Source organism: Mus caroli, unplaced genomic scaffold (genome assembly GCF_978045245.1).
Source record: "Mus caroli unplaced genomic scaffold, Mus_caroli_1 scaffold_20, whole genome shotgun sequence".
NCBI classification, from domain to species: domain Eukaryota; kingdom Metazoa; phylum Chordata; class Mammalia; order Rodentia; family Muridae; genus Mus; species Mus caroli.
The window spans coordinates 38,245,895-38,265,603 of record NW_028227275.1 but is presented as its reverse complement, the minus strand read 5'-3'; the positions used below and the strand labels follow the sequence as shown (position 1 = coordinate 38,265,603).

Genomic DNA, 19,709 nt, shown 5'->3' with positions numbered 1-19,709 from the left:
ATTGCACTTTCTAATTCGTTGAAGAATTGATTTGGAATTTTGATGGGGATTGCATTGAATCTGTAGATTGCTTTTGGCAAGATAGCCATTTTTACAATGTTGATCCTGCCAATCCATGAGCATGGGAGATCTTTCCATCTTCTGAGATCTTCTATAATTTCTTTCTTCAGAGACTTGAAGTTTTTATTATACAGATCTTTCACTTCCTTAGTTAGAGTCACGCCAAGATATTTTATATTATTTGTGACTATTGAGAAGGGTGTTGTTTCCCTAATTTCTTTCTCAGCCTGTTTATTCTTTGTGTAGAGAAAGGCCATTGATTTGTTTGAGTTAATTTTATATCCAGCTACTTCACCGAAGCTGTTTATCAGGCTTAGGAGTTCTCTGGTGGAATTTTTAGGGTCACTTATATATACTATCATATCATCTGCAAAAAGTGATATTTTGACTTCATCTTTTCCAATTTGTATCCCTTTGATCTCCTTTTGTTGTCGAATTGCTCTGGCTAGGACTTCAAGTACAATGTTGAATAGGTATGGAGAAAGTGGACAGCCTTGTCTAGTCCCTGATTTTAGAGGGATTGCTTCAAGCTTCTCACCATTTACTTTGATGTTGGCTACTGGTTTGCTGTAGATTGCTTTTATCATGTTTAGGTATGGGCCTTGAATTCCTGATCTTTCCAAGACTTTTATCATGAATGGGTGTTGGATCTTGTCAAATGCTTTTTCCGCATCTAAGGAGATGACCATGTGGTTTTTATCTTTGAGTTTGTTTATATACTGGATTACGTTGATGGATTTCCGTATATTGAACCATCCCTGCATCCCTGGGATGAAACCTACTTGGTCAGGATGGATGATTGTTTTGATGTGTTCTTGGATTCGGTTAGCAAGAACTTTATTGAGGATTTTTGCATCAATATTCATAAGGGATATTGGTCTGAAGTTTTCTATCTTTGTTGGGTCTTTTTGTGGTTTAGGTATCAGAGTAATTGTGGCTTCATAGAATGAGTTGGGTAGAGTACCTTCTGTTTCTATTTTGTGGAATAGTTTGTGAAGAACTGGGATTAGATCTTCTTTGAAGGTCTGATAGAACTCTGCACTAAACCCATCTGGTCCTGGGCTTTTTTTAGTTGGGAGACTATTAATGACTGCTTCTATTTCTTTGGGGGATATAGGGCTGTTTAGATCATTAACCTGATCTTGATTCAACTTTGGTACCTGGTATCTGTCTAGGAACTTGTCCATTTCATCCAGGTTCTCCAGTTTTGTTGAGTATAGCCTTTGGTAGAAGGATCTGATGGTGTTTTGGATGTCTTCAGGATCTGTTGTTATGTCTCCTTTTTCATTTCTGATTTTGTTAATTAGGATGCTTTCCCTGTGCCCTCTAGTGAGTCTGGCTAAGGGTTTATCTATCTTGTTGATTTTCTCAAAGAACCAGCTCCTTGATTGGTTGATTCTTTGAATAGTTTTTCTTGTTTCCACTTGGTTGATTTCACCCCTGAGTTTGATTATTTCCTGCCGTCTACTCCTCTTGGGTGAATTTGCTTCCTTTTGTTCTAGTGCTTTTAGGTGTGTTGTCAAGCTGCTAATGTGTGCTCTCTCTAGTTTCCTTTTGGAGGCACTCAGAGCTATGAGTTTTCCTCTTAAAAATGCTTTCATTGCGTCCCATAAGTTTGGGTATGTTGTGGCTTCATTTTCATTGAACTCTAAAAAGTCCTTAATTTCTTTCTTTATTCCTTCCTTGACCAAGGTATCATTGAGAAGAGTGTTGTTCAGTTTCCACGTGAAGGTTGGCTTTCTATTATTTATTTTGTTATTGAAGATCAGCCTTAGTCCATGGTGATCTGATAGGATGCATGGGACAATTTCAATATTTTTATATCTGTTGAGGCCTGTTTTGTGACCAATTATGTGGTCAATTTTGGAGAAGGTACCATGAGGTGCTGAGAAGAAGGTATATCCTTTTGTTTTAGGATAGAATGTTCTGTAGATATCTGCCAGATCCATTTGATTCATAATTTCTCTTAGTTTCACTGTGTCCCTGTTTAGTTTCTGTTTCCATGATCTGTCCATTGGTGAAAGTGGTGTGTTGAAGTCTCCCACTATTATTGTATGAGGTGCAATGTGTGCTTTGAGATTTACTAAAGTTTCTTTAATGAATGTGGCTGCCTTTGTATTTGGAGCATAGATATTCAGGATTGATAGTTCCTCTTGGAGGATTTTACCTTTGATGAGTATGAAGTGTCCCTCCCTGTCTTTTTTAATGACTTTGGGTTGGAAGTCAATCTTATCAGATATTAGAATGGCTACTCCAGCTTGTTTCTTCATGCCATTTGCTTGGAGAATTGTTTTCCAGCCTTTCATTCTGAGGTAGTGTCTATCCTTTTCTCTGAGATGAGTTTCCTGTAAGCAGCAAAATGTTGGGTCTTGTTTGTGTAGCCAGTTTGTTAGTCTATGTCTTTTTATCGGGGAGTTGAGTCCATTGATATTAAGAGATATTAAGGAAAAGAAATTGGTGTTTCCTGTTATTTTTGATGTTAAAGTTGGCATTTTGTTCTTGTGGCTGTCTTCTTTTAGGTTTGTTGAGGGATTACCTTCTTGTTGTTTCTAGGGCGTGGTTCCTGTCCTTGTATTGGTTTTTTTCTGTTATTATCCTTTGAAGGGCTGGATTCGTGGAGAGATAATGTGTGAATTTGGTTTTGTCGTGGAATACTTTGGTTTCTCCATCTATGTTAATTGAGAGTTTGGCTGGGTATAGTAGCCTGGGCTGGAATTTGTGTTCTTTTAGTGTCTGTATAACATCTGTCCAGGATCTTCTGGCTTTCATAGTCTCTGGTGAAAAATCTGGTGTAATTCTGATAGGCTTGCCTTTATATGTTACTTGGCCTTTTTCTCTTACTGCTTTTAGTATTCTATCTTTATTTAGAGCATTTGTTGCTCTGATTATTATGTGTCGGGAGGTATTTCTTTTCTGATCCAGTCTATTTGGAGTTCTGTAGGCTTCTTGTATGTTCAAGGGCATCTCTTTCTTTAGATTTGGGAAGTTTTCTTCTATAATTTTGTTGAAGATGTTTGCTGGTCCTTTGAGTTGAAAATCTTCATTCTCATCCACTCCTATTATCCGTAGGTTTGGTCTTCTCATTATGTCCTGTATTTCTTGGATGTTTTGAGTTAGGATCTTTTTGCATTTTCCATTTTCCTTGATTGTTGTGCCGATGTTCTCTATGGAATCTTCTGCACCTGAGATTCTCTCTTCCATCTCTTGTATTCTGTTGCTGATGCTTGCATCTATGGTTCCAGATTTCTTTCCTAGGGTTTCTATCTCCAGTGTTGCCTCATTTTGGGTTTTCTTTATTGTGTCTACTTCCCTTTTTAGGTCTAGTATGGTTTTGTTCATTTCCATCATCTGTTTGGATGTGTTTTCCTGTTTTTCTGTAAGGACTTCTACCTGTTTGATTATGTTATCATGTTTTTCTTTAAGGATTTGTAACTCTTTAGCAGTGTTCTCCTGCAATTCTTTAAGGGATTTTTGTGCTTCCTCTTTATTGTCTTCTTCCTTTTTAGCAGTGTTCTCCTGCATTTCTTTAAGTGTGTTATTAACGTCCTTCTTGAAGTCCTCTATCATCATCAGGAGATATGCTTTTAAATCCGTGTCTAGCTTTTCCGGTGTGTTGGGGTGCCCTGGACTGGGTGAAGTGGGGGTGCTGGGTTCTGATGATGGTGAGTGGTCTTGGTTTCTGTTAGTAAGATTATTACGTTTACCTTTCGCCATCTGGTAATCTCTGGGGTTAGTTGTTATCGTTGTCACTATTTAAAGATTGGAGCAGAAGCTGTGTTCCACTCACCAGCAGTCCCAAAATCCTGCGGCGGGGGTCGTGGGTAGCTGGCGGGTGTCAGGCAACCCTGCGCTCCCGCTACCCTGGCGCTGATCCGGCCGGGTGAGGCCTGTGGCCCTACTCAGGCCGGTTTCTGCTTCCCTAACTAATGCAGTCTCAGGTCCCGCGCAATTGGATTGGGGCAGAAGCTGTGCTCCCCTCACCAGAAGTCTTAAGATCCTGTGGCGGGTGTTGTGGGCAGTTGGCGAGTGTCAGCAGACCCTGCGCCCCAGCTGCTCAGGTGCTTTTCTCTTAATTTACATCTTTATTCTCCTTAGTTTCAAAGTCCCCTCATTTGCTCAGTCTTAAGGTTGTACTGCTGTACTGCTTAAGTCTGAAAGGCGGGCTTGGCCCAGTAATAGGTGGGCAGATTCCCGGAGAGACAGACTAAGGACATCTGGTATACCCGACTTGGAAGCTGTTAATAGTGCTGTTACCAGGGGTCTGGACTAGCTTGAAGAGGGAAGTGAGAAACTTCTCTGTCTGGAGCACTTCATGGTGCTTTGTGATATGTCTCACCTAGTGACAGTATCTCAAAGAAGTGTTCTTACTACAGAAATGTGAGATGTCATGGTAAATATGACAGAAAAATGAGGGGGTAAAAATATGTAGTTTTATCCGGCAGTGATAAAAAGGGTAGGAAAAAAAAAACAGCTATTTTAAAAAACCAAAAAATGTTATAATTCAATAAGAAGCACATATGTGGTGTAGGCCCAGAAGTGCTTCTGGGTCCTGGGTATTGTTTCTGGAAGAGATTTATATTTATTTTTAAACATATATGAAAAAAATTGCATGTGAACCCAGCAATATGCTTTCCTAAAATGGAAAATATTACCTTGGGTCAAATTAAACTTTCATCCATCTGGATGGCTGACAAGCTATAAATAACAATGATTTTTATTCTGTGTGTTTTAATAACTGCCACAAGATTTACAAAGACGCTTCTGGAAATGTGACTGCAAGTCCTGTGACATCTGTCCCGTGAACATCCAGGGAGGCACATCACACATTCATATGATAAGTCAACATGGAAACATCCATCATCAGGAAAATAACTGAAAGAGAGAGACAGTAGATGACAGGCCACCTTCTGGTTCCCACCCTCTAGATAGTGAGAGCAACATAAAGAGCTGTGTCCCACTGCACACTTTGCCCTCATCATAGAAACAGCTGAGAACTTTTGTCCTGATGCCCTACACATCATCTTAGGGTGGCAGCGCTCTCTCTCTCAATGATGAATGAAATGCCAATCATGAGTTTAGGAAGCCTTGAATTACTGACCGATATTTTAAATTGTTCTTACTGTGATATGATTCATGAATTGTAAAATCAGTCCCCATGCAGTATGTCCACTGAGAGATTTCGCTGGCACATGCCCTGTTATGTAAGCTAGATGGCCTTAGAGACCCTATGCAGCCTTCAGAGAAATGAAAGAAAAATCAAGCATGTCAAACTGGGTTAGAAACAAGAACTGAATCTCCTCCTGGTGGCTGGTAGTAGTGAAGACCTAGGGACAGGTTCTGATCCAGCTCACTTCACAAAGGCAGGGATCTGTTCCCCAGGATCATTTTGGAACCAGCATCTCTCCCCTGAGCTTTGGTTGATGGTTTTAGCAGCATGTTGTCACAGCAAATCAGGGTCAAAGATAACACAAGCTTCAACTCACTTTGATGCTAAGATTCATCTCTAGCTATAACACAAGTTGTGAGAGAAGCTCCACCCATCTTAGGAATTTATCCTAAGGACTATATGCTAAATATAGAACAAGATCCACACTCGAAACTTATCTTTAGTTACAACAAGCATTTAGAAAAAAAATGTAATTGTTTAACTATGGGGACATTGATTACATGAACTAAACTATATCAGATAAAAATGTCCTGCAAATATTAATACGACATTCTTGAAGAGTTCTCAACCATCCATAAAAATAATGTTAATTGAAAATGTGGCATGAAAAAGAATGTTTCAAACATGCTTCTGTTTCTCTTCTGTGAAGTGGGGAAAGAAAGCAGGGAAGAAAAGGAGGCAAATAGAAAGAAAAAAGGGAGTAGTGGGAAGAGGGAAGAGAGGAGGGAAGGAGGGGAAGAGGGAAGAGAGGAGGGAAAAAAGGGAGGAGGGGGAAGAGAGAAGGAGAGGGAAGGGGAGAGGGGCAAGGGAAGAAAAGGAGCACACAGGGTGGCAAGTCCAGCCTGTCCGAGAGAGTAGGGAACTTCTGAATGTACTCTGAAGTACATTTTTGGGGTGGGAAAACCTGTAGTGTTTTAAATTTATGGTGGGATTTAAAAGGTAAAAAGAATATAAGATTCGAATACAAAGTATAGCAATCTTTCTCTAGCTCCCTTCATTAACTGCCAACTTGCTCATCTATAAGATCCCTTGAGGTAACAGAGCTGAACAATGATGTAGACATGACTCATCCTATAAGACAATCTTTCACTAATAAAAAAGCAAAGAAAGAAAAACTAAGTCAATCTAAGCACCAAAGGTTAAAAAGAGAAAAAAAATAAACTAACAAGCTCACTGAATAGCGACCTATCCTTTTTCAAAGTCGAGTAATCATTTCTATAATATGCAAATGTATTCATAAAAGTTTTATAGGACATGCTGGAATTATATTAATGTCAACCAATTTCTGTCTCCGCAGCATTTTTTTTTATTCTACTAGTTCAGCACAAAGTATGAGGCTTTTTCAAAACTATTCCATGGAGAATTAGCACAGTATCCCGTCAGAATCCACAGGTCCCACATCCACAGATTCAACCAGCCAAGGAACAAAGCTATTTGAAAAGAACTGCATCTGCATATGTACTACAAACTAAATTTCTCATCATACCAATACAGTCAAGTGCTACTCGCAAGCATTTACATTGATTGCAGTAGATATTCATTTAGAGTTGACATAGCCTGTGTGGAAGGTTGTATAGTCTAGATACCACAGTTCTGTTGAATTGAGGGGACTTGTGCATCCTCTGAGTGTGATGCGCACGGGAGGTACTAGAATCAGTCCCCGTGGATACTAGGGAATGGCTATGACTCATACGGAACTGGTTACAAATAATTGAATCTGATATTACTATTCTAAGTTTAAATTTGCATTTCTATCTCCAATGCTGTTTTGTTTTCTCAACTAAAGTTATATTTGAATTTCCTCTGCTTTCCTTGCCTCTTGCATATTACTATAAGTCCCTGACTAGAGTCAGTAACTTTGACAACATGACAACTTTAATAATCTTACCAAAAAGTTCATCTTTCAAATGCTAGGAAGTAAACTCGGAGAAGTTTCAGGTTCCTGGAGTTCTGTTCCTAAAAGTGCATCCTTATTCGCTTTGTACCAAGTCATCTCTGCATTCACCAGAAAGAAAATTAAAGCCATAAACTAAAGCCGTAGTATGCATAAAAACCTCCTTTGAAGCTGTGACGAAAGGATGGACCATCTAGAGACTGCCATACCCAGGGATCCATCCCATAATCAGCTTCCAAACGCTGACACCATTGCATACACGAACAAGATTTTGCTGAAAGGACCCTGATATAGCTGTCTCTTGTGAGACTATGCCAGGGCCTAGCAAACACAGAAGTGGATGCTCACAGTCAGCTAGTGGATGGATCACAGGGCTCCCAATGGAGGAGCTGGAGAAAGTACCCAAGGAGCTAAAGGGATCTGCAACCCTATAGGTGGAACCCATTGGACACACAAACTTTATATGCCCCAGTACAGGGAAACGCCAGGGCCAAAAAAAAAAAAAAAAAAAAAAAAAAATGGGAATGGTTGGGTAGGGAAATGGGGGAGAGGGGGGAGGGTATGGGGGACTTTTGGGATAGCATTGGAAATGTAATTGAGGAAAATACGTAATAAAATATATTAAAAAAAAAAAACAAACCTCCTTTGATTGCCAACCAGGGTTTCTGTTTTCCCTTTTAATGGTCTTCTATCATTCGTATCTTAAGGAGCATATACCTTTAAATTTTATATTAATCAATTGTCTCAAGTGTTTTTCAGGAACTAGTGAGTCACAGGGGGAATGTTATGATATCCTGGTGGACTTTAAAAGGCACCAGAGCTGGCCGTAGCTCAGTTGTAGGACACTTATCTGCTATATTCACAAGGTTTGATCACCGTAAAATAAAGATTTTTTTTAAATTAAAAACAAAATAAAAGATGCTGCATTCAACGATTGAATTCCTGAGTCTCTTTCCTTCAGGTGAAGCCTCTGCAGATTGTATTAAGAATTTGAACAGGGAACATTTCAGAAATGTGTATTTGTCCTGTGGGGGCAGGGGGACAGGTTATGGTGTCTGTGGTTTATCCTTTGGTCCGTTATTTATTCTGTAGTTCAGGTTAGCCTGGAACTCATGGCAACTCGTGTACCGAAGCCTCCTGAGTATTGGGATTCTGGCATGAGCAACCACTTCCGCATAGAAATATTTCTTCTGTAGAAGCTCTAATGTGCCATTTTGGTGTCCTTGAATCTATTGGTTAACCTTATTATAGATGGACTTTTCTGAAATCGCAAGAATTTCCTCTGCTGATTATCTACTTGCAGTTAGAGCATTTCTGTAAACGTCTCAGACACGGTACAAACCATTTGTCAAACGCAGATGTCATCTGTACAATAGCTAGCAGCGGGGATCGGCTGTGGAAGGTTCCTTTCTATTTCGGATCGATTGAACCGAAGTGCCTTTGCAGCTTCTGCCTGCCTTTCAGAGTAATGTCATGGTTATTTTCATTTCTAAACCTCCACTCAATACCTCTGTCTGTTTCCACAGACTCGATGCCCATTGTGATAGAGTTATGTCACGAATTAAGCTGATAAATAGTACGTTGAAAGGGAGTCGGTTTCATTTCCCTGGTATATTCTTCCATCACTTCTTCCTGTTTGACCTGAGACCTACTGGATTTTAAAAATGGTGAGCCCAAGATTAATTCAGCAGTTGTTATTTTCACAGTGAAAAAAAGACTCATTTATTTCTCAGGAAAAACAAACAAACTAATTAGGCTCCCCCTAAGTCATTTTATGTTTCTGCTATATTTCCCTGGGTGCACTCTTTTTTAACTTTCCTGTATTGAATGTAGTTTAATATGCATAGAGCCAAAGATTCAGACCTCTTGCTGAAACATATTTTAGGGTATTCTGTGCTTCTGTAACTCTCAGATTTTCTTACTTATACCAAGTCTCGGTAAACAATGATTATGAGTCATACACCCACCCTTCTTTACACAATACCCATTTAGTCCCTCAACAATAGCACAACATCCAATAGACTCTTGGGCTAAAACTGATTCTTAACACTTGTGAGGCATAGCTTACTTCTCTTTAAATTTTCCATCTTCTTTAAATCAGTCTTTTAAACCCAAGCATTTTGTGATATTTTATCCACTCAACAAATGTTTACTGAGCAAGGACCAGGACACCTTCCTGGAAATGAGTATCTTGTTTATACAAAGAAAAGTGTGTGTATAGGAAAAGTGGCAGGCAGAAAGTGGAGTCCTACGAAGCCTCACAGAATACTAGGAGCACAAAGCAAAGGTGAGGGTTACTCCTCGGTATATAGAAAAGCTTCCTAAGGTGGTTTGTATGGAGTGGAAGACCACTTATAGTTAGTTGACCAAGAAAAGGGAATGGGAGTCCACTAAGAAGAAATGTAATGGACAAAGGCTAAAAAACCAAAACCACTAGAGTCTTGAAAAAGGAGCAGGCTGCCCACACACAAGTGGGACATCTGGTCTGTGAGCATGGGTTGTGGCTGTTGATGATAGCGATGGTAGCAAGGGCTGACAGTGAGTGTGCAGTCAGCAAGAGATGAGACTAAAGAACAAGCTGAGAACACAATACCTGCAGCTCCTGAACACCCTGCTTGAATTTCTGTTTTTATAGAGAGATGGAAGCCACTAAAAAATTAATACAGGAGATTACAGATTAGCCTTATGGGAAAGAAACAAGAGATGAGAACAAGGTTTAGAATCAGGAAAGACAGTGGGAAAAAATACCACAAAATTGAAGATGCTGCAGGCTGAACCAAGGCTGCAAAGGCTGGGACAGAGCAAGGGGAGGTAAGAGAAGGCAGAAGCAGTGTTGGACAGAACGTTTCCTGGTGTGACATCACCTACTGCACGGACGCTCTCATTTCCCCTCATGAGGATGCCAGCTCTGAGAAGGCACAGGTCTTTTCTGATTGTTTCACTACTGTATCTTCTGTACTCAGAGCACCAGGTAGAGATGCTCACTCAACCTTCCTAGCGAATTAGTGTCATGCAGGGCTTGGGTGTGACCAGTACAGAAACCAAATTTCTGACTTGTAAGGGGACACAACATGAAAATGAAGGCAAGCGATAATACTGGTTGGTAGTCAGGTTGGAGGGTAAGAAATAAGTGACCTATCATTACCCCTATACACACATGCGCTTTTTTTTTTTTTTTTTTTTGTATAAACAAAAGACTCATTTCCAGGAAGGATTCTGTGTCCTTGCTCAGTTTGCTTTACTGAGCATCTGGTAGGCTGGATTAGTCTGCCTATATCCCAGAAAGCCTTGAGATATAACTAGCCAAGTCACACAAGTGCTGGAGTTAATGTTAGTGTTCATGTTAAAAATGTCAATGTTACAGTAAGTTAGAAAAAAATAGCCTTTGCTAAATCATCTATACTTTTATGTTAAATTATCTATGAAATAATCAGGCTAACATTCTATTTAGTTTAAATTTTTATTACACCTATATTTATGATATTTGAGGAAATGTGAGGCATATTGAGTCCTTTTCTGCCCCTTAAATAACAAAAAGAAAGAAAATGAACCAAAATTATATGCATCTTATAATTTTTTTCCTTTTCTGCTTAGCATGTAGGCAGAGACAATGATAGCATGAGAGGGAACAAGAATGTTTTCAATCATGTATGAAATGTTAAGAGCAAGAACAAGAGTTTCAGAGTCATTACAGGAAAACTTTACCTCCTGTAAAGTTAAATGATTTTCTTTTCAGATACGATCAGAATCAAGATAGACAAAGGAAAGAGCTAGGGTGCTGGACAGAAAATCAGAGTGACAATGAGGGAGCTTTTGCCCAGAGCAGCTGGCTTGAGAACTTCCACTCCACAAGCTTTATCCTCAAGGTGCACCACTCCACCCATTGTGCACATGAGAATGCTCACTGGAACAATATGTAAAATGATAGAGGTGAAAATATGCCTTGGGAAACTGGCTAACTTCACCGAAGTACATGCATATCATGAAACATTGGCCACCTTTGCAACTGTTCTTCAGAATAGACCGCCAAGTAGGAAAGCAAAGAATAGAATAAGAGTATAAAGCTATCAACACTGAAAGCAGTAGAGGGTACCTATATGAAGTTAATTTTCACTTCGAATTTTAAAAGTTTTAGAGTAGCGATAACAGTATGCTATTTCAGGTCAGTAGAGGGAAATTATAATGTATAGCACATCTTTGGAGTCCCTGGCTCTCCTTGGTGTTCCTTTGGCCTCTTCTGAAGTCACTCTTGCTCCCAGTGTCAACCCCAGTTCAAAACACTTGTGTGCCAGGATGGGACATAGACACACTTCGACTTTCAAAAACAAAGTCCTTTCATGCCAATACCATCTGAAACTCCGTTACACCAGCCGCATGAACCTCTTCAGACTTCCCCAGTAAATGCCTTAGAAACTCCCCACTCATCAGTATCTCCCCCTCCCACCCAAGTCCGCATCTGTTGCTAAGAAAGCCTGGTAATCTTACATTTCAGGGTAAATTTAGCATGCCAGTCTACTGCATCAGGAGGATTTCCATCTGAAATGTGACTCCCTAATTATGCAGTGAGGTTTAGGCATTGGAAAGGTGAACAGATGTGCAAAGAATCCCACTTGATACTGAGTTTGTTCATTTTTTTTTCCAACAATGAGTGCAAATGCTACCCAAGTTCCCTGTGCTTGTTATCAATTAAATGCTTGATGTGCAGTAATATCTTCCAGGCCATTCCAGCCCTGGAGGAAAGAGTTAACTTAGCCAATTAGCCAAATTGTCACTTCTGCCCTCTGGTTCCTTCCCCAGCAGGGTGCACATTTTCTTCTGTTCTGGAATCCCTTCTTGAGTTCAGAGCATGCTACAGTTGCTTTTCATCTTCCCCTGGCGTCTATGGGGTCATCAGTAACCGGGAGGGAGAATAGCCACATGGCTGTGTAGAAGGAGTACTCTATAGAAATCTAACTTGATATGAACCTCCTCCTGGAAGCTTCTGTCAGAGGTTCACCTGCAACCATAACTCACACACCACATAGATGGGTTTTGTTTGTCTACCTTTCTTGTTTTTTTATTTCAAATGCCTATGGAGGTATGTTAGTCTTTTGTTGCTGTGATAGAGACCTGATTATTTAAAAAATAAAAATAAAGCAGAGATTTACTTTAAGTAGTTGTTTTAGTCCATAGTCAGCTGACTCCACCACTGTGAGCCATAGATAAGGGAGGACACCATGGTCATGTTGTGGTGGGAGAGACTAACCACCTCGGGACAGCCAGGAAACCGAGGGAGGGACCACGGGACAAAGCGGCGCCTAAGATCCATTCCCCAGTGAATGTTCCCAGAACAGCACAAAATAATGCCAGAGAAGCAAGCTTTTTTTTTTTCTTCCTTCAAATATCCTTTTTTTTTAATTAGGTATTTTCTTCATTTACATTTCAAATGTTATCCCAAAAGTCCCCATACCCTCCCTGCCCATACTCCTACCCACCCACTCCCACTTCTTGGCCCTGGAGTTCCCTTGTACTGAGGCATATAAAGTTTGCAAGACCAATGGTCCTCTCTTTCCAATGATGGCCAACTAGGCCATCTTCTGCTACATATGCAGCTAGAGACATGAGCTCCGGGGGGTACTGGTTAGTTCATATTGTTGTTCCACCTATAGGGTTGCAGACCCCTTTAGATCCTTAGGTACTTTCTCTAGCTCCTCCATTAGGGGCCCTGTGATCCATCCAATAGCTGACTGTGAGCATCCACTTCTGTGTTTGCTAGGCCCGCCAGGGCCTAGCCTCACAAGAGACAGCTATATCTGGGTCCTTTCAGCAAAATCTTGCTAGTGTATGCAATGGTGTCAGTGTTTGGAAGCTGATTATGGGATGGATCCCCAGGTATGTCAGTCTGTAGATGGTCCATCCTTTCGTCTCAGCTCCAAACTTTGTCTCTGTAACTCCTTCCATGGGTGTTTTGTTCCCTGGTGGGATTGCAAGCTTGTACAACCACTCTGGAAATCAGTCTGGAGGTTCCTCTGAAAATTGGACATAGTACTACCAGAGGATCCGGTAATAGCTCTCCTGGGCATATATCCAGAAGATGTTCCAACTGGTAAGAAAGAAGCAAGCTTTCAACACATGATCCTGGGGAAGAACATCTCAAACTCAAACCAAACCAGCAGGCCTCCCAGCTTCTTCACAGCCTCTGCCTCGCAGTCAGCCCAGGCTCTCAGCTCCAGATATACATGGATACAAGAGAGGCAGGTAGTGATACTGTGCTGTTCCCTCCTTTGGTTTCGTCTTAATGTTTAGATGGGACAGGCAGGTGAGTGCCCCTGGATTTCACTCGGAGCTCTCCATTCAACTTTCGCTTGACCTTTGTCTCTGATTAGTCAAGCAGACAATGTCTGAGGCAACTGGGAATTTAACAGTCTATGATTGTGTCTACTCTCTCCATCCCAGGGACAAAACTTCAGAATCCTTTGCTAGAAATCCTACATTGTTTGTGTCTTGTATAAGCTCAAATAGTCAAGCACTAGTATTATCCCTCCTTATAGACAGGGGAAATTGGTGTATAAAACAGTAGAGCAAAAAAGTAACCGGCTGTGGCAATCCAAGATAACCTTTGGGGTGAGTAACATAGTTTTCTTTCTCTTTGCAGAAATTAAATATCTCCATATTGTTAAGCACTCCTTAGGACATTTCCTCTATCCCAGAATGTGCACAATATACCCAAAGTCACACAAAGGATCGGAATGCTAAAGTGACAAAGTCAAAATTCCTATGGCAGGGGTTGCCTGTCCCATGAGGCTTTATGAGAGTCACATATTCCTAATGCCAAATCCACGCTGGGATATACCCCACCAACGCGGAAGTGTGTTTTTATCATTTGTTTTGTGCAAGGCTATCTTCTGATTTGTTAAATGATCATGGTCGGTTTTGAATAAGTATTTAAGAGACCTAGGCACAGATAACTAACTGAGCCTGATTTATTTCTCAAGCTAATCTAAATATTCATGCCAATGATTTGTTGGTTGTGTATTTTATATATCCATCTGTATGTATACACACATTTATTTGTGATATAGAATGAGGGGTTGGAGATAATGTACTTGAAAATATATGTCACTATTCCTGACACATAGAAAAGACTCTCCCCAAAACAGGACTTTTTTATAATTGGGAAAAGGGCTGCCATAGTTCGCCTCAGCTGCTAAAACCTGGGTGTCTTATACATAATGGAAATTTATTTCCCACAGTTCTGGATGCGAAGAAGCCCAAATTCAAAGTGACAAAGTTATAGAGGTTACTTCCAGGCTCTAAGTGGTACCTTCTGGCTGTGTCTTCACCTAGTAGGAGGAATGAGAGTTCTGTATGAGCTCTCTTATAGTGATACTAATTTATAGCAACCATTAATCAAGCCCTAACACCGTAAGAACTGCCCCATATTCTATGACCCATCACACTGGCCTTAGGTTTCAACCTAAGAATTTAGGGAAGACAATCAATCAAGCCACAATTGAGATGCATGAAGGAGGATTAACTACAAAACACATTCAGATAAAAATAATCCTAACTAAAGTGTCATGTTCCGTAACAGGGACATATTTTTGTAAACTCCAAGCACAGAAACCAGACAGGATTGCCTAATCAAAGCATGTAACAGCTAAGATCAGAAACTTTAAAATAACTGCTTTTAGGTAATGTTTGGGCTACTTTTAGTCATATTGGTGAGACTTTATGAGTGTAGCTTTTGATATTACTAGGAGACAATATTTAGGAATATTTATGAATATACATTTACATATATGCAATAACAGTTAGTGAAAAAAGAGGCCAGTAATTTAAAGGAGAACAGGTAATGGCATCAGGGAGAAGGAACGCTGGAGGGAAGAAAGGGAAGGGAGAAATTATAATTAAAATACTATCTCAAAAATCAAATTTAAAAGTATGACATGTATTTTTTTGAAAACTATTTTAAAGTATATGTAACATAAAACGTGTGTGTGTGTGTGTGTGTGTGTGTGTGATCTGTGCTTTACATCATATTTGGGGATAAATCTAAGAATTCCATTATATCGGAAAAAAAGAAGTCTTGATCTATTATGATAGTCTCTTGTATTTTATATCAGTTCTTACACATTTTCACATATTAAATCCATTTGGAATTTGATATGTGTGACGTGAGATAGGAAAGAAATTTAAAATGTTTTTAACCTGGAAATGCAGTGTCCTAGCACCACCTATTGCTCAGGGCAGTGCTTCATACCCACAGTCCTAGCTGTCAGGGAAGCTGAGGCCATAGGCTGTAACTATAGACAGCTACATAACAAGACCCCTTTATTAAAGAAAAGAGAAGAGTGAGAAGAAGGGAAGGGAAAGGGAGAGAGAGAGAGAGAGAGAGTGGGAGAGAGGGATGAGTGAGAGGGAGAGGGATGAGTGAGAGGGAGAGGGATGAGGGAGGGGAGGGGAGGGGAGGGGAGGGGAGGGGAGGGGAGGGGAGGGGAGGGGAGGGGAGGGGAGGGGAGGGGAGGGGAGGGGAGGGGAGGGGAGGGGAGGGGAGGGGAGGGAAGGGAAGGGAAGGGAAGGGAAGGGAAGGGAAGGGAAGGGAAGGGAAGGGAAGGGAAGGGAAGGGAAGGGAAGGGAAGGGAAGGGAAGCCAAAGAGGGGAAAGAAAGGGGATAGGGACAGAAAATAGGTACTTTCCTTCCCATTGACTTTCAGTGCCCCTTCTGGCCATCTTCAAATGCCGACATGTGTGTAGAGATGTCTCCAGGCCATATTCTATTTCACACTTTACTCACTTGTTCCCAGTGCCAACATCAGACTATTTTTAAGTTCTATGGTTCAGTAAATCATCCTATGACCATTTTGTGTGATTATTAAGATTTGAATCATAGGATCAATCTATCAAAGCCACAAAAACACATTTGGAGTTTTTACTAAAATTATATCTAACTGTAAACCCACGTAGTGAACACTGGCACATTTTTGCATTGTATTTCCTGATCAGTTAACCAAGGATATGCATCATTTAGCAATCTTTCCTGTTCTTCAGCAAAGTTATAAGATTCTTTATGAAGACAGCAGGAAGTTTCCTTAAAATAGATTAAGTCTTGGTCTGTTATCAAAACTCTTCACTAAGTTTTTCAAGCAAATCTTTGCTGGAAAACCATCTTTCTGCTCATCCCTGATAGAAACCAATGATGTTTAACCACGAATCACTGTCGTGTCCAACACTCAGTTCAAGTATGGATGCGGTTTTTTGATTTATTCACTAACGAGTCTTACGTTTTCCTGGGGCATGTGTCCTTATGCCCTCTGTTCCCCTTTCAATTTACCTCTAAAACACCGCCCATATCACATGCCAATGCTACTTGTCTTTGCCTTTCACACCTAGAAACCTTCTCTCCCCAGCTAGCATTCTACAAAGTTAAAAGGCCAGGCATCTGAGGAGAGTCCCTTCTTAGAGCACACAATAGAAACAAACCCTGAGCTGTGCATCGATATGAATGCCACTGCTTCCTGTGTGCCCATAAATGTTTCCTCCCAGAAACATAAACCTGGGCCTTTGGTGACCATAGTGAGTGCATATAAGTACATTTCTTGGGGCTTTCTTTTAATGTCAGCAAATTTTAAGGTTATGAAGGGAATTCTTTAGTGCCATAAAAGTAGAGATTATTCCCAATCGCCAGTTCATGGTAGCAGCATCAATTGTTACCACAAACATCTCCTCGACAATGAGTCTCTCAGCTCTCTCTTTCTCTTTCTCTTGTCAACAGTTAAATCTCAGGGAAGACTTAGTTCCTCACTGATGTTTCCTCTCTCTCCTTCCTGTTATCCTTCCCCAGAGACTGTTTCTCTCCTATATTACCATGGAAAAGCTGTTACTTGTCTGCCCTATGGTCCATTTCTTATCATCTGGATGTACTGTTGGATGATTCTAAAGGATATTCAAAGTCATTGAGAGGGATGAATGCTGAAATGCATGCCAATGTCAAAGCTCTGAATGATGTCTTAGTTAAGGTTTTTATGGCTATTATAAAATACCATGATCAAAGCAACTTGGTGAGGAAAGGGTTGATTCCAGGTTTCAACCCTCAGATCACAAGCCACCACTGAGCATAATAAAAGGCAGGAGCTCACGGCAGAATGGTGGAGACAGGAACTCAAGCAAAGACCACAGAAGAATGGTGGCTTGCTCCTCCTGGCTTGCTCAGGATTGTTTCTTTTTCTTTGTGCTTATTATTATTTTAGTTCCCGTGTATGGGTGCTTTGAATACATGCATTTCAGTGTACTACATACACACTTGGAGCCTGCAAAGACCAAAAGAGGTTGTCAGATCCTAAGAACTGGAGTTACAGAGTTTGAAGCTGCCATGTGGGTGCCGGGAATTGAAACTGAATCCTCTGGAAAGGAGCCAATGAGAACCATCTCTTCAGTTTCAGAGGCCCACTTTATTAAAAAATCTAGGACTACCTGACCAGGAGAGGTTCTGCCCACAGTGGGTTGTATCCTTCCACATCAACCATTAAACAGGAAAATGCCCTACAGACATGCCTACAGGGCGTTCTAATTGAGACATGTTCTCAGTGAAGAGTCCTTCTTCCCAGATATGCCTAGGCTGTGTCAAGTTGACAAAAAACAACCAGTACAGACATCTATTGCCAGGGAATGAGTGTAGAGAAGGCTATAGTGTGCACATGTGCACATGTAATGGACTGTTTTCTACAGAACATAGTGGTCATCTATCTTTAAGCACAGTTTCTCTCTCATGGTCGGTGTTACAATTTACATATTTTGTGAATCCTGAATGTCTCGCTTGATAACCACAATCCATGCAATTATCTAAGATGGTCCCCACTTGGAGATTATTGACCTCTCTCTCTCTCTCTCTCTCTCTCTCTCTCTCTCTCTCTCTCTCTCTCTCTCTCTCTCTCTCTCTCTATCACTTGCAGGGCCCACTCCTCTCAACCTCATGTGTGTTTGCCCTGTGGTTAAGAAACTACTTCAGAGACAGTAAAATAGTCACTGCTCATGTATGGTCTCATTCTTTTCATTTCTCTTTGGAGGAAAATGTGTTGTTAATTGTCTCCTTTCTCAAATTGCAGATCACAGTGTTTCGAATGGGATCAGAAGGCCACCAGGACATTGATTTAGCTATCCTGACAGCATTACTCAAAGGTAAGAATCTCTCTGTCTACATAATACAAAAAGTGATTTTAATGGATTAATATAGACACCTTAGGTCTCTTATTAATGGATATAACCACAAATGTTGTTGTGTCATGTCTAATTACTGACAGCCAGTGACCCATCCATGTAAGACACTGTTACTACTCTTGAAGCCTTCTAATGCATGCATGTTGCATGTAACTCAATTTTGTAAATTTTGAATGCAATATAACTCATACCCATTAAATCATAAAAATCTAGACAAAAAAGTTAATGTAGTATGTAAAATATTGTTATCTGAAGTTATTTTATAACTATCTTTCCTTTCCTTTCATAGACACCTATGGGTGCGTTGGTATAGATGTAGCTCTGTGTGTGTGTGTGTGTGTGTGTGTGTGTGTGTGTGTGTGTGTGTATAAACATTAAAATTAAAAATCAAATATCATTGAGAGGAAAGCAGAAATAAAAACTTAGCCTATACTTTTTGTTATAACTGAGCATTGAACTGAACTCAAAGCTACTTGTTTACCATGATAAACACAGTAATACTTGGGCTATTGGTGCTTAATTTCTAAGTTCTGCTCTCTAGCCCTGGTCCCTCAAAGATGTCACACTACCTGCCCTCATCCTTGGAGCCAAAGCCAAGGAAAGGCCAGTTTCTTCTAGGTTCTAAATGTCCTCGTCAGTATGCCTTGATATGCAAACCACACTTGACAAAACCTTTAAAGTATTAAAATACATAGATGAAAATTAGGCCTGTTCAGTTCTAAAATTCAGACTGAAAGTACAAGATGAACAAACTGCAAATCGTTTTTGAGTGTGGTCCTCAGCTGTAAACATCTGTGTTCTCACTTAGCCCCATAATTCAGCAGTACCGATCTCGTCTGGCTTGTTATTGCCTAGCCATGGCCTCCATAGAGTATAAACTCAATGAGAGCAGTAACCTGTCTTATTCGTTCACCTTCTCAGCACTGTACTAAATCCCACTTCACACAGCATTCCATTTTTGTTGGATAAAGAAATGAACGGATTGCTCAGTGATCCAGTGAACAGATTTGACTAAAAGAACAGTTACGTCCCTCTGTTTCTAGTCTATTACTCTTCCTTCACTATTGCTATTTTCTTGAAGACTTATCATATGACAGCAACTGTGCCAAGCTCTTTATGACTACAGTAAACATTAATCGTGGCAGAACTATATGATATCTTGAATCTCCCTTTGCCAGGGGAATAAGAAAAGCTACAAGGGGTGAAGCAACCTGCTGAACAATGCAACACTAATCGTTAAACCTCTTCTAAGCTCCAACATACCTGACTTCTCACCATACTACATGAGACTCTTAGACAAAATGAATAACACTCTTCCCTGTCTACTCTCCCAAGTGTTCATATGCATTCACTGGACTCCTGATCACTCCAGGAGTTTCTCAATCCCTCATA

General features: G+C 40.4%; 1 protein-coding gene across 26 annotated transcripts in view; it reads left to right on the top strand.

The window, feature by feature from the left end:
• Trpm3 (transient receptor potential cation channel subfamily M member 3) overlaps window positions 1-19,709 on the top strand; it is an 886,635-nt gene that overhangs the window by 711,832 nt on the left and 155,094 nt on the right. For all 26 annotated transcript variants that reach the window (XM_085834108.1, XM_085834113.1, XM_085834114.1 and 23 more), the window contains one exon: window positions 18,206-18,278. In XM_085834108.1, coding sequence (XP_085690234.1) covers window positions 18,206-18,278 — 73 coding nt within the window. The remainder of the gene's footprint in view (window positions 1-18,205; window positions 18,279-19,709) is intronic.